Source organism: Erithacus rubecula (assembly GCF_903797595.1).
Source record: "Erithacus rubecula genome assembly, chromosome: 1".
NCBI classification, from domain to species: domain Eukaryota; kingdom Metazoa; phylum Chordata; class Aves; order Passeriformes; family Muscicapidae; genus Erithacus; species Erithacus rubecula.
The window spans coordinates 102,545,700-102,561,204 of record NC_136658.1 but is presented as its reverse complement, the minus strand read 5'-3'; the positions used below and the strand labels follow the sequence as shown (position 1 = coordinate 102,561,204).

Here is a 15,505-nt window from a genome sequence, read left to right as displayed (position 1 = left end):
TAGAAAAGCGGCCTACAGAAAATGTTATATATAAAAACCATAGGACTTGTCTCACTGAAGGGTTAATAACCACGAGTTCTCTTTGCACAGGTGACAGAAAAGAAGCAGGAGTTAGAGAAATGCCTGAAACTGTCCCGGAAGCTCCGTAAGGAGGTGAATGCTGTGGCAGAGTGGCTGGCAGCCACAGACGCGGAGCTGACCCGGAGAGCGGCCGCGCAGGGCATGCCGAGCAATCTGGACGCTGAAATTGCCTGGGGCAAGGTAACAGCGTGGCACACACACGTGAATATTACAGAAAAACAGATTTGTTTTGTGATAAACAAAAATAATTAAGAATTACGGCGTTTTGGTTAGTGGAACATCGTAAATGTTTTGGCATTGTGCCACCTTAACATTAACTGGCAGAGAAGTTTAATCCACTTGTCTCTGCACAGCTCACCTTCACATTGCAATAATCTTTCCTGAGACAAATTTTAAGTTAGAATTTAATTTTTTAGAGTACTACAGATCGACCACCCAATATCCATGTAAAATAGAGATTTCTTACACCATTCTAGTCATGGTTAGAAAAGTATTTAATAGTGGATGAAAGACTAAAGATGCCAAAACACTATATATTCCACATGTTCTCATAGCAGCCAGGATAATTGTTTTCTTACTCTTAGATTTGTATCTCATTCCTTTGCATTCTGGGAGCTTCCTGCTTCCATGAGTTCACCTTGAACTCATCTTTCAGGTTAAAACTCAAAGCCTAAATCAAAACTTTCCTCAAAATCACAGTTTAGATAAACATCTTACAGAAACTGAGGAATGCAAGGGGTCTGTATAAAAAAGAGTATTTCTGTGTGATGTTAAAACTTAGCACATTATCACTCAACACTAGCTAATCTATTTCATTTTCTGCACATGAAATGGAAATCCAATCTAGCTGAGAACATAAACAAACCAAGTCATCATTATTCAAACATACCAAAATCTGCATTTTAGAGCACACTATGCTGAACATTATCAGAAGCTTGAAAATTTCAAATAACTGTCTGCAGCCAGCAGCATTTTGAACAAGTGTTTCTATATAATTTCATAAACAACAAAAATCCCCTTAAACAGTATTGGGGGTCTGGGGGGGAGGGGCTGATAAGCCACTTCTGCTTTATTTTTTAATAGGAGAGATCCTCTAAACATTTTAGTAGTCTCACTGTGCATTATAGAAATAGCAATAGGCAATCTTCCTAATTTTTTTAATGGCAGCGATGATTCAAGGCACTTGAGTAAAATTTTGTGGGTTGTTTTTTCTTTTTAACTAACCCTTTCAAGTTTCTGAGCTTGATAAAGTGTCTTTAGCTTTAAAATACATTTAGAATTCACAAACTAATAACAATACTAGAATAACAATAGCAACAATTTTAAAAACCCAGTCTACACAACTTTTGTTAGGTTTGCAGGGTTTTTTCTGGTCATCAGTCTCTAAGAATGACAGTATTTTTAAAAGTGATATCCAAAAATATCAACTTTCTCTCTAACTTGCAATTAATTACCCCTTTGACTACTGCAGTTTTCACTTTCAAATCAAAATCTAAATCCCTGCAACCCTCATTCTTCTCTCATTGTTGTCTGATATTTTCTCATTTTCACTTGCTGCTTTTCCTGCAGTGAATTTTACAGTTCCTCTCATTTCTTTGGACTGATATTTTGATCTTAGAATCGTAGAATCATGGTGTCTGGGAAAGACCAAGATCCTGGAGTTCCACCTTTGGCTGAACACCACCAAATGCCTTGTCCAGTTATTTCTGTAACACTTACAGGGATGGTGACTCTGCCACCTGTAATTCCAATGCTTAACCAGGCTGAGCACCCCCAGCTCTCCCAGCTGCTCCTCATCACTTGTGCTCCAGACCCTTCCCCAGCTCCACTGCCCTTCTCTGGACTCACTCCAGCCCCTCAATGCCTCTCTTGTAGTGAGGTGCCCCAAACTGGGCACAGGATTTGAGGTGTGGCCTCACCAGGGCTGAGCACAGGGGACAATCCCTGCCCTGGTCCTGCTGCCACTCCATTGCTGCTCCAGGCCAGGTGCCACTGGCTCAGGCTCATACCTGTCAACCAACACCCTCAATTTCTTTTCTGCTCTGAAGCTTTCCAGTGACTCTTGAACACTCACAACAAAGGACAAAAGTCACATTTTTAAGAGACATATTAGAAAAATCTTCATGTTTTAACATCCCCTAACTAACCTTCTAGGTAGTTAGGCCATTCACCCAGCAAAATAAAAATAATCTTAAGTGGTGACTACACAGCAAAGTTCTCCTGAAACAGAAACATGCAGTTCATGTTTGTGTCAATCCAGATGTATGTGGCTTCTCAGGTATTTAAAGAGAAAAAAATTGTCCTTAATATAATTTTATTGTTAGATATGAATCTTAATGCTTCAGAAATTGCATAATTAGGGCCTAAAACCTGATGATTAGTGCAGCTGCACAGTGGGAAGTTTTTGTTATGTCTTAAGCTTTCTACAACAAGTACAACATATTTTTACCTGAAGACAACCAGAAAAGGTAACAAGCCTAATTAAAATAAGAACTATTAACATGGAAAAAATATATCAGACAGGGACCACTCCACCTTCTAATCTTAAGGAGTGCCGTTGAGTATTGTGAATTCTCACAGGGAATTGATACATAAAGTTTTGAAGGAAAAACTGGTAAAAAGGATATTTTGGCTTCAAATACTCCCTAAAGCCTTAACTACAATCTAAATTCATTTATTACCTCAGCTCTTCCCCTTCAGTCAGTTCATCACTAAAAAAGGAATAAACAATTTTGGGTGAGAGCAGCTGGCTCCTGACAAAATATGTATGCACTGAGTGGCTTTCAAAATTCCATTTTAAGATTGCCTTTTAGGAAATAAAAACAAATATTCACATATATATAAGCAGACTTTTAATGTGGAACAATCCAACAGGTAGCATATGTGGCAAATACTAGACTTACAAGTGTAAATATTAGCAGAAATTATGTGGATTATGCTTTTTCCTAAAGAATCTGCTCCCACTAGGAGACAGTGCTGCATTTTATCCTGGACACTTTAAAATTCTTGCAGGGACTTCATAAATAAATACGTTGCTGATACTCCTATGTGGATTTCATTGAGGCATCACACAAAATTGTACATCAATAATTTAGTCCCCAGAACCAGAGCCTCACAGTACCTGATTAATGTCACAGCTTTGGGCTTTGGACTTCCTGGGTAAGTAGGCTGCCAAAGACAGTAACCAATCTAATGAAATGCACTGGGAGATGAATTAAGCCCAGAAGATTCCCATTGTGACAAAAGTCTGCAGAAAAACTAAGATGGAAAATGGAGAGGGAGAGAGGAGAATTCAATAGTGCAAATGAACTGAAAATTGAATGCGTGCTGCTGTCAATATATCTAAGCAGAGAGCTAATAATCTTTTTTCTTTACAGGACAAGGAAGCAGTTATATTTATTAGTGCACTTATTTCTAATTTATTTTCAACACCCAGGTCTTCTTAAAAGTGAAAAGAACTCAGAGGGTTGCAAAGATAATTATAGAGTTGACAATAAAAGAAACCATACATTTGAATGTTGTCTTCAAGGTATAAATACCTAGAAGTAAAAAGGAATGTCCATCTTGAATAGGAAATGAAGCTAATGAAAGATGGCATTAATCTGAATATCAAGGGAAATGTGCTATTTATTCCTGTGTAGAATTTTTCAAGAAATGGAAAAAAAAACTTGGCTGAGTTATGTGAAATGAGATGGGCAATATACTGAAGACTGTAAATCCTGCCTTTCTGCTCAGTAGAGACAAGTTAAATCTTTCTATTTGAATTCAGCTCTGTTATAATAGATAAGAAAAATTACATGCGGGTGGAAAGATAGGCATTAAACTTTGTATATTAGAAATCCATTTATAATTAGAGTGTGATTTAGTGAACATATTTATCACTGAAGACATTAACAACTGCAGGGTTTATTTGTCTTTTAATCAGGAGCTGGACTGATAAGAATTAGATTGCCAGGAAACCATGTTCTTAAAAAGGAAATGGCAGATGGTATTACCAGGAAAATTCTGTATCACTCCCTACTATCAGCAGTATGACTCTGCCAATGCTTTAATCTGATTTTTTAACACAGTGTGTTATACCAGTGTGTATAAAGTTGACTTGAAGTACTTAGAATTCCATTTAGCAACATATTTCCTGTCAGTAATATCCATAAAAGTAGACAAACTGTAAATTGTGTCAACTGATTCTTAGTAACTGGCCAAAATGCAATAAAAATAAAAGCTGTGCTGTAAATAAACAAATAAATATGTATAATCAACCACTGAGAAGACCATAATGTCAGTTTCTGATTAATTCTGCAATCCCACCTGTGAGAGCTGAGCCACCTAATTTCTTTTTGAAAGATTCAAATTGCAAAGAGTATTTCCACTGCACATAGGCAGTGCAATGGCACACAGAACTTTTCTTCATTCATTCATTGTTTTTGTGTTTTTTAATCTACATATGTTAATGACCATCACGACTAAGTATAGTCTCTCCTGCATTTACTTATAATTCTGGTTTATTTGAAAATAAAAACCTTAGTTGATCTTGATACATGGTAGTTTTACCATTATAAAATATAGCTCAGAAGCCCTTTTTACCACATATTCAGAAAACCAACCTACCAAAATAATTAATAATAATAATAATAAAAGCAACACAAAAAGCACAAGAAACCCCATTTGTATGTAACTTCTGTTTTCAAACATAATTAGTTCCTAGGTGGGATTTGGTGATGAGAGGGATGTACACAAACCATCACAGTAAACCAAAATTATCAAGTAAAAAAGCAAAATAGTTGTAACAAAAACCCCTGTCAGTATATTTTAGTAAACTGAAAGATTAAGATTATGTCACAGTGCAGTGGAATCAGGGACAGAACTGTGAGCACCACTTAAAGTGTAAATATCTGCAGGGGAACTGCAATTATTTGTTCTAACATGATTCATCCTGTCATCCTATGGATCCATATGTAAAGTAGGTAAAATATTATTGTATGCAGCTACAAACTACTTATAAATTCTCAGCAAGGCTCATCCCTATGACTTTACACTTCAGCATGATTTGCCTTCTGCACGGATTTCAACCCATCCAAAGTTGTTTTTTAAACAGAACTTCTATTTTGTACTGCAGCTCCTTTCCTGAGGTTTTGATGGATGAAACTGGTGCAAGGGGAGCTCAGATTCTCTCTCTCCCCATTCTGATGTTTCTAGAAAGGGGATTAGAAACTAATCACCTGAGACATGCTCTGCATGCAGAGTTGCACCAGGGTCTATGTAATTAATTTCCTAGGTACCAGGAACCTGGATGCCATTTCTCTTGGAAATGTTCAAGTCCTGGGAGTTCCATGGTGGTGTAATCCCCTAGTTTTGATTAAAGCAGGCTACCAACATTTTTCTTATGACCATGAGTGAGAAAAGAATAACAGTTCCTTAAAAAGCAAAGAAAACATTTCAGTCAGTGAAAAACAAATTAATTTTTTGGGTCAGAGAATTTCTATTGCGGTGTTTTGTACCAAATAGCAATAACTGATACTTCAGAAAAGTGGAAGTACAGGGATGGCTTCCAAAGAGGCACTTCAGAATTTGGTCTAAATGAATAACTGAAATTTGAATGGAGAGAGAGTCACATCATCTTAATTAACTCTTGTATCTGCCAGCAGATGTGATCCTAAATAGTGACATATGTAAAGGAATGTTGACTATATATATATGTGTGTGTGTGTGTGTATATATATATATATATATATATATATATATACACACACATGTCTCCTTAACATAATCTGTATAATTATTTTATTGGAGATACCTTTCCTGGAAGCATTTATGGAACCTTTCTCTTCCAGAAGGTCATACACAGTTGAATTTATTTTTATAAATAAATATATTAGTCTTAATGAAAAAAAAAAAAAAAAAAGGTGAATGTAATTACTTCACTAGAATGATAAGCAGCAGAATGAATATAATCTCTTTTGGAATTGTTCAACATTGCAGATAAATTTTCACAGCTGCAAGTGAGTGCTTGGTGTTAGGATGTCTAGTTCAATCTTTTGTTTGCATGTTTTTGTTTCCCCAAGATACTATCATTCTATCAGGAAAACAGCTTCCTCACAACTCCTAAATTTCTATATTTTTTTAGTGTTACACATTTTTACTCTAATAAGCACACAAAATCAAATTGTATAAATTGCCTAGTCCTTCTGGGAGCAATTTCACCACTTTATTTGTTAATGTTTCATATTGTACACATTGTGATGGTGTTAGGGGGCTTTGGTTTTTTTTTTAAGGTGCTAGATGTTCTAAATATCATTCTTAACTTGAAAAGCTGATTCTGTTAATTCTGTAGTTTAAATTCTACAACTTTTTTATATATTTTCAAATAAACTGCACAGCTGGAATGCAATTTAATGTTATGACAACCAGAAGGGAGCTTAAATCCAACGAGGCTTGTGAGGAACTTGCTCTTTAAAAATTAGGAGAGTTCAAAATCCATTGAGTTTTACTGAAATAATCTTAGTTAAATCCTGGCATCATGGCACATTCTTTTTTTGTTTTATCTAATGTTTTTGAATTAATAGCAGTACTGTTGACTTTTTTTTTTTTCTTTTTTTTACAGAAGATTTACCAGTGCTGTCTGTTATATCACAGTATGTGATCAAAGTATATATATATATATCAAAGTATGTGTAGACTATCACTTTCTAGTAATACTAGAAAGAAAAATGAGAATTTTTTTTTTTTTTAAAATAATGCAGACATGCCATTAAAAACAGACAAAAATATCTTACAGAAGTTTTGAAAGTTTATGTGGTGCACATCATAACCTACAGAGGAAGCTGTAGCTGATATTGCTGCATGGAATCCCACTGACTTTACAGACCCTGCTAGTTTTTCAATTGTATGCAGTGGGTCCAGTATTTTATATATAAGGACGTGTAATGGAGATTTAAAGTATTGAGGAAGGTGCTTTTGTCACTTCAATGTTGTGTTGAAGGCCACTATGTTTTCTTTAAGGCAGTGAGGAGAATTGTGATTTCCTTCATCGATGTCCCTTATTTCCACGGGGGAGTTAAAAATCCATGTTGCTAGACGTGCATCTAGTCTTTAGTTTACATTATTTCTTTACTTTGAAACGAATAACTCGTTTCTTACATATAGGGAACTACACATCAGATTTTTAGGCAACAGTTTTGTTTAATACACATTTAATTCATCCATCTGTTTACCAGTTATTAATTATTTTTAATATTATTTATTTTAATGTTAATTTTTCCAGGATTAATTATTTTTTTTTAAATAGCCCAAGATTGGTTGACATTTTCATAAATGTAAAATACAAAAGAAACCACAAGACATGGTAAATACACTTCAGAGAGTGTTTTCCAAATGAAAGAATATAGTTTATAAAAATAAATAAGTCTGATCAAAATTTTCCATTCTCAGTTGAAGGTAAATTATATCCTTGTGTTATTCTTTCTTCATGATGATACTTTGCACCTGCTGTGAAACAGATAAAACAGTACTAGAAGAGGGCATGTTTTTTCTTTAATCTGACAAGGACTTGCTGAAATTTTAAACTCTCCTTTTCAATTTCTATAATTATATATTATATTGTTAATAGTTTGCATCACTCATCCCTTGGTTCTATTACATATCCTCTGTACTTTAGAAAAATGTTAGAATGCAGAAAAATTTTCGTGCTTACATGAAATACAACTTATAAGTAAGAACTTATTTCTGAAATAACATTCAAAATCAGATCCTAAATTCTGTTAAGCATAGGAAGTGAGCTGCTGCTTTAAGCATGACACACCAAAAAAGTTGAAGGTACTTTTAAGGATCTATTTTACCAAAAAGAATTTTATACTGTCTTTATTGAAAAGAATAAACATTCCACTTTCACTATCAATATATTATCAACAAAATCATAGTGCTCTGTGATTATTAGACATGTGATAGTGTGAAGGTCATAAAGGTGGGGTTCTACTGCAGAACAGCATTCTTCCTGAGATGAAAGTATTGTGTTTGCCATTTGTTTTAAGTGTTTTTTTAGTTTCACTATATTCAAGTTTCTGGGAGAAATCCATGTCTCTGGAGACTAGCGCTTCTTCATTTGCTGCTAAGTTCTGTTTGTGTTCATCTTGGAACACTTACTTTCTGCTTGCTGTTTTATTTCATAAGCAGAGATTTATATGCCTGGATCATTGCTATCAGGTGCCAAGGATCTCAGATAAATTTCTCTCATAAAAGTGGTTATATGTGAAATTCAAGGAGTTTGTGCCTCTCCTCGAGAATTCAGCAAGGCTGCTGTACTGTGTCATCTCACTGTTTAGTATTTAAACACCTGCTTTTTTATGTGTTGTCAAAATATGTTGGGATTTGTTCCTTTTCTTAGGCTTCTTGTATGTTGCAGTGAATATTAAGCCATGAATAATGAGTAAATTATGTAACCTTACATATCACATCTATTGGGTAGTATAACAGTGGGAAGAGATGCTGAAAATCTGACTTTATAGCACTACATATCTGCTGTAGTCATTCAAGCTTAGAAATGCTATGGGCAATAACTTATCTTAGTGTTTCTTTTTGCAGAATGAAATCCCAAGTGAATGCAATGAAAATATGCATTTCTGCAATTAGGAAAAAAGTTTAACTGAAGAAAATAATATGATTTCTTCTGAAAAAAATTGCATTCGCAAATATTAAAGTAATAAAATATTCCTCAGAATATTTCTGATGGAATTTTCTGTATTAAGATGTCATCATGATGCTCTAAAATTGTCCCATTTATTATAAAAGCTTTATATGCTATTTGATAACAAGCTAATTTTATTATATGAAAAGTAACTTTAAACATCTCTATATAAATATTATAAAATGTACATTCATTTTTAATAATTAACTATTAAAACTATATTTTGAACACTGAAATCAAAGATAATTCACTTTTTTAAAAATTAAGCTATTGCAAGAAGATGAAAAATATGTATAATTTTATGAGAGCTCAAGAGAAGCAATTTATTTGTATTTGCTGCTCTTTACAGAATGCCTTCCTTTCCTATAGGAAGCAAGACTGTGTTTTCTAGTATAAACTTGCAGTCTGGTTTAATATTTCATGTTCTTAGCGCGGATAATTTTTAATTCCCAGAAATTTTATTTCTTGTTCTGCTTGTGTAGGCAACACGGAAGGAGATTGAGAAACGCCAGGCCCAGCTTAAGAGCATCAGTGACTTGGGAGAGAACTTGAAGGCAGTGATGAAAGGAAAGGAAAGTCTTGTGGATGACAAGCTCAGCCTGCTGAACAGCAATTGGAAAGCGGTAACTTCACGTGCTGAGGAATGGTTCAATCTCCTACTGGTAAGGAAAATGCATTTCTTCACACTGAGGAAATGTTGGTTTCCAGTTGTACATGCCCAGCCTTATTGGAGTGCTTTTTCTGGTGCCTTGGATTGTGTTTATTGACCACACAGGTACACAGCCAATCAATTGATTGTTGTTTAGTACATTGTGTATGTTTTGAGAATCTGATTGATTACTGAGTGGAATCTTGATTGTTAGCAGTTTGCAATCCTGTCTGTCTCAAGAGTTCTTGCACTGTTTTTAGTTTGAGATTTCTTCCTAATAAATGAAGTTAAGTAATTTGAGGAAGTGTTAGTATTGGTACCAACAACATCAGCTACTTTTGGCTGCATTAGCATTTCTGTTTGGAATAGTAGGATTGGGAAATAAGTTTCCACTTGCAAGTTGGTTTGACCCACGGGGTAGTTCTGGTGCATGTGAATTTGATTCGTTTCAGAGGCAACTAAATCATAAGCTCTTCTTAGGGTGCACGCCTTATGTGCTGAAGGACCTTGATTTGGTCTTTCAGAACTTCGTAATCCTCCTTTGGATATAGGGCATGTTTATAGGGCATGTTTGGGTGGGGATAATTCCTTAAAGGGGCCAGATTAAGCCTAATAAACAGGGAAATCCCTAATACACATTTCATGCAGATTCAGGAGCCTTTTCCCCAGCTGCCTCAAACTATAGATAGTCACATAACTTTATTCTGCTTTCAAATTCATTCTGTCATGAAGATGTGACAGCCTGAACCCTTAACTAAGAAGGGTCTTAACCACTGGGCTCTCAGAATGCTTTTGGAAATCTTGCATGCTCTTTCTGTTCTTGAAAGCATGGGAATGCAACTTCACTCCAGAGAAACAGGAGTGATTTTTAAGGCTCTGTTGACTTTTGTCATGACTTTTCAGGGCTTGATGTGTTGGAGCTCCACTAGAGTCTACAGGGCTGCATTACAAATACTTTGGCAATAAATATACAGCATCACTACAGGGCTTCCTCAGCTGAGTACAGTATCCAAGTGAAAGTATCTGGAAAACTTAAGCTTTTCATTCAGAATCGTGTAGGTGCACAGATTTAACATGGAACTGATTATAAGAAGCATTTAATAGAGTTTACAAGTTGATAGTTACGTATTCCTGTACATCTTCTCTCTCTTTGCTTTGGATTGTGTGGTTAATATTTGCTAAAACACATGATAAAATGGTTTAATACAGGTAATTGAAGGGTTTTTTTATAATTTTAGAACAGTGTAAAATAAAGGTAGATGCATTTGGGAGCCAAAAGAGCTTTGATATTGGGTGTATGGTCCACATATGTATTGTGTGGGATATGCATAGGTCACAATCTAGAGATCTCACCCTAAACCACAAAGTTTCAAATGAAGCAAAGAAATGAAGATTTATCAGAATATTAACCTGAATAGCTTTTAAAAAGCAAAGTCTCAAGGCAGAGAAATTAGATGAAATGTCCATAAGAAGTTTAGATGCAAAGCTCCCAATCTTGATTGTGATTTTGCAAGTGCATCCTTGTGGCCATCTGTGTTTCAGTCAATTTACTGGCTTTCCAACATGAATTCTGTACCTGCAGCAGGTCTGGCTAACAGCTTCCTGTTCCTCTCAGCAGCCTCACTCAGCTGCCAACCCCTGCATCTTGCTGTGATTTTATCATCCTGCTGCCTGTCAATTCTCTCTCTCCCTCTCCCCTAGAATTCTTTTTAAAGAAACCTAACATGTAAAGTGAAGCAAACAAACAGCAGATTCTATCTTTCACAAAACAAGAAGTTACTGTGTAAAACAAACAAGTTTTCATAGTGTCATAATGTGTGCTTGTTTGCCACAATTGGCATAACTACAGCTGTTATTTCAGTTCTGATTACATTTTTTGTATGCAGTATTTACCTTTTCCACATACAGGAATATCAAAAGCACATGGAGGCTTTTGATCAGAATGTAGCTAATGTCACTACTTGGATGTATCGTGCTGAAATACTGTTGGATGAATCTGACAAACAAAAACCCCAGCAAAAAGAGGAAATTATTAAGGTAAAAAATGTGATTTTCTGGAAAGCATTAATTTTATTCTAAAAACAACTGTGTCAAAACTAGCATATTTCAAAAGGTATCACAAATTGATTAAAATTATTTTTTCTGTGATAAAGCTACCCTCTGGCAGCTTGTAGATTACTTAATAAATTTGCTATGTATTACCAAAATTAAATCCCTTCAGAAATAAAACCTTCAGATTGTTATTATATTTCTTGGGAACTTCCTGGTGAGTAGAATAGCAGCTTATTAAAAATATGTCTGCTGGAAAATAATCCCTTAACACAAGATTTTATTTTGTTTGAATAAAACTTATTTTTTTCTGTCCCCTTAATTTTTAATTGTATTTCTGTATTTCTGTGATGCTTTTCCAATATGTGTGATATTTCTGTCATAGGGTTAATTCTACAGACATTGCTGACATTGAGGCCGGATCAGGAACACAGACAAGAATATTGTATGGTGAACTAGCTGTAGAATCAGTTAGTGTATTGAGCAGAAGGTTATAGTTGACTAATTGCATCATTTGACCAACTGATGAAAAATCAGCTTGCAATAAAGATGTGTATGTTAAAATACTTCATTTTAAATGCCTTCTTCAAGAACAACATTATTTTAATTATTATCTATAGGGACTTTTCTTTTTCTTCTGAAGTCAATGTGAAATTTTACTTGGTATTGAACCCCATGGTCAGTACATAATATCTGAGTAAGAGTTTGCACATCAAAATCAGAATTATATTGCTGACACTAACATAATGATGCCATTTACTATAGCAAAATCTTAAAAATTCCAGGGCAGAGCATCTCATTGATCTCAGAGGATTATGAGACTGGCATTTGTAGATGAATTAACAATTTTGCCACCATCAGATACAAAGTAAAATTATCAATACCTGTACATATGTTTGCATTGCACAAAGGCATTTCATGCAGACACTAAAATTTAATTCTTAATGCCCAACTGTATGTCTAATTCTCAAATGCCTTGCTGTATATTTTTGGCCTCTGCCTGTACTGGTTTTACTATTAAGATTAATATTGCAGAGGATAAAGACTTCTTGTTTTTTTATGGGTTTTTCTGGTTTTGTTTTAGGTGTTGTTTTTTTTTTTTCAGGTTTTTTTTTTTGTTTGTTTGTTTTTGGTTTTTTTTTGGTTTCTTTAATTTTGACAGATTTATAGAAAATAAATAGGATTTTTTTCTTTTTTTCTTTATTTTCTTTTTTTTTTTTTTTTTTTTTTTTATTTTTAATCTGGTAATTTTTACTTGTCTGAACTATGGCCCTGAGCGGTAATAAAGGCAACAACTGCACATCCAGTTCTATGATACATGAATTAGCAGCTCTTCCTAGCTTTAGGAACACAGAATAATTTAGTTCACCCTGAAATATGCTGCAATATTATTGCAGATAAGAATCTGCCTAGAAATAATGGTCACCATTCATTTCCTCTAGGAGATATTAAAACAGACATGTAGATACATTCCTGCTCTCAATTTGAGGGCTATGAGTGGGAATGTCATCTAAGGTATTTCTACTGGATTTACACACTCATGCATAATTATCATGAATTTGCTTTGTGGTTTTGCTCCCTATTCCTTTGCACACTTTCTCTCTCTCTCTCTTTCTCTCTCTTTGCATTTATTACTAACTTCAAGCCCTGTCTCTTGCTCACGGACTGTAGCGCTTAAAGGCTGAGCTGAATGACATTCACCCCAAGGTGGACTCTGTGCGTGACCAGGCCAGAGACTTGATGGCAAACCGTGGGGATCACTGCAGGAAAGTAGTAGAGCCTAAACTCTCAGAGCTCAACCAGAGATTTGCAGCTGTGTCACAGAGAATTAAGAGTGTAAAGGTAGGAGGACTTGCTTCCATAAGGAGATGCATTAAAAAATGGGGTTTGTGTAAGGTGCACAATTGCAACTATATAGTGGGATACAGTTCCTCAAAGAACTAAGCTTTTAAAGGAAAACAATGTAGAACCTAAGAATTTTTTTTTTTTATTTTTTTAAATGAAGTTTGAAGATTTGGGGGTTTTGGTATTAAGGTCTTTTCTCACTGTTTCACTATTAGAAGTATTCACTGACTTTATTTGAATGTAACAATGATTACGTCATTAACTTACAAAAAAATAAATGTCTGCGAGTTAGTACGTCTCTAGTCTTTGCAAAGTATGAGTAGACTTTTTTCATATAGATTGGGTTTTGAGAGTTAATTTTTCTTCAAGTGCATTTAGTCTTTTCCTGTGATACTGGGATTCACCAATGCTGGAGATAGAGATTATACCAATTTCACTTTAGCTACTCATCTGTACAACCAGCTTGACTGTTAAACCTGAATTTAGTGTGGATTAGGTAATTTTTAGCCAATTTTTGTATTCTGAATTGGAATGAAGAAGGACATAAGCCACCTACTTTCTCCATTTCTTCCTTTATTCTGAAGAGCTATTCAGCAGGCTAAATGAGGCAGCCATGCAGGTTGGTATAGTGGGAATGCACGGATCCTGATCTAAACTCCTATTGCTGGTCACTGAGTTAGCACTGGAAATAAATGCACACAGGATCCATGGCAAGGCAGTAAATAAGCTTTGCAAAAAGCATAAGCAAAGAGACATGGTTTCCATGAGTTGCTGGGGTCTACATAGAGCTCAATATCCTGCCTAACCAGCACATCTTAGTGGTTATTTGGGTTTATTTAGGTTTCATTTCTGAAGCAAAATAATGTTCTTCTGAATAAAGGTAATATTGTCTTTCCTAATGTCCATCAGTAGTATTTCAGCCATTCCAGCTTCTTACCTACTTCTTACAAATGTACAAACTGTAGACTGAGGACATCTTTGCAAGAACTGTGTTGTCTGATGTTTTTGCTCTGAACAGCTGCTGTCTACAGTCTGGATTCCCATCTCAGTTTTACTTTGCATTTTCATGTTGTTGTAAACTTCCTGAGCTGATGCAGCCTTTGGTGGGATCCTGTGAAATTATTATTTGTCCTAGGGAAACATGGGGATGCCTGTAGATGGTTTATTGGGGATTCAGTGTTTGCACTGCACTGTTGTGGGCTCACTCAAAGAAGGGACAAAAGATTCTTACCAAGATGAAGAGCCTTCAGAACACAGCCTGCAAATGTCTTCCACCTGCAGCCTTCTCTCTCACATTTTCTTCCATTTCTAAAGGCAAGGTGGGCTGTAATTGGCAGAACCACACTAAGAGAAGTTCCCAGCAAGATGAGAGGAATTACTACAGCACACAAATTTTAATGGTAAATTAGAATTTAGGGGACCTTTTCCAGGACCTTGGAAAATGCACAAGTAGAATAGGATTTGCAAAGTATATTTACTATTAAAAGTATTGCATCAGATACGGAGGTAAAAACTGGTCTGAATTATTGACTATTCTACTGACTTGTTATATTCATTCGGATGAAGGACCAAATTACTGGGTATTTTATTTTGTCTACATGTATGATGTAGGTAATTGTACTTTCCTTATGATTTCAGCTTCATGAGCTCAAAAAATATTATTATTATGGGGTGATATGCTTCCTAAATGTTTTTTATTTCTCTTTTTCCTCCATATTTAGGTGAAATTATTCACTCTGTGCAAGATTAAAACATAAATCCAAGAGAATTGAAAGCTCTCATCTTCTTCAAATTAGCTATATTTTTTCAAATACTGACAATAATCAATACAATAATGAAGCAAATAAGAAATGATCCATTAAGTCAGTGAATGATAGTATATAATTGTCATGTTCTGAACTAACAAAATGTTCATAGTATACTGAAATGAGACTTAACATTTTCAAGTAGTCTTTGAACATCATTCAATTATTGGAATTAATTTAGTATTTTTCTTTCAATTCCTCTTTGTTATTGTTTTTAGCCTTTTTCAGAGACTATAAATTTTATATTCCAATTTTATTAATTGGTTTGTCTTTTAATGAGATTTAAGTACTTTAGAAAATATCCTTCAGAGCATTTGAGAAGAAATTACTGTGTAGTTTTCTATTATTTCTAACTGAGCTGAAGTGCATGATGAGTATAATTCTGAGCCTCTTAAT

General features: G+C 34.9%; 1 protein-coding gene across 12 annotated transcripts in view; it reads left to right on the top strand.

The window, feature by feature from the left end:
* The window catches only part of DMD (dystrophin), a gene marked incomplete at its 3' end in the record, with an annotated part of 1,131,161 nt that overhangs the window by 525,821 nt on the left and 589,835 nt on the right, over window positions 1–15,505 (top strand). For 11 of the 12 annotated variants that reach the window (XM_079310888.1, XM_079310881.1, XM_079310887.1 and 8 more), the window contains 4 exons: window positions 91–261; window positions 9,244–9,423; window positions 11,319–11,447; window positions 13,131–13,301. In XM_079310888.1, coding sequence (XP_079167014.1) covers window positions 91–261; window positions 9,244–9,423; window positions 11,319–11,447; window positions 13,131–13,301 — 651 coding nt within the window. The remainder of the gene's footprint in view (window positions 1–90; window positions 262–9,243; window positions 9,424–11,318; window positions 11,448–13,130; window positions 13,302–15,505) is intronic. The other variant, XM_079310873.1, reaches the window with a different exon arrangement.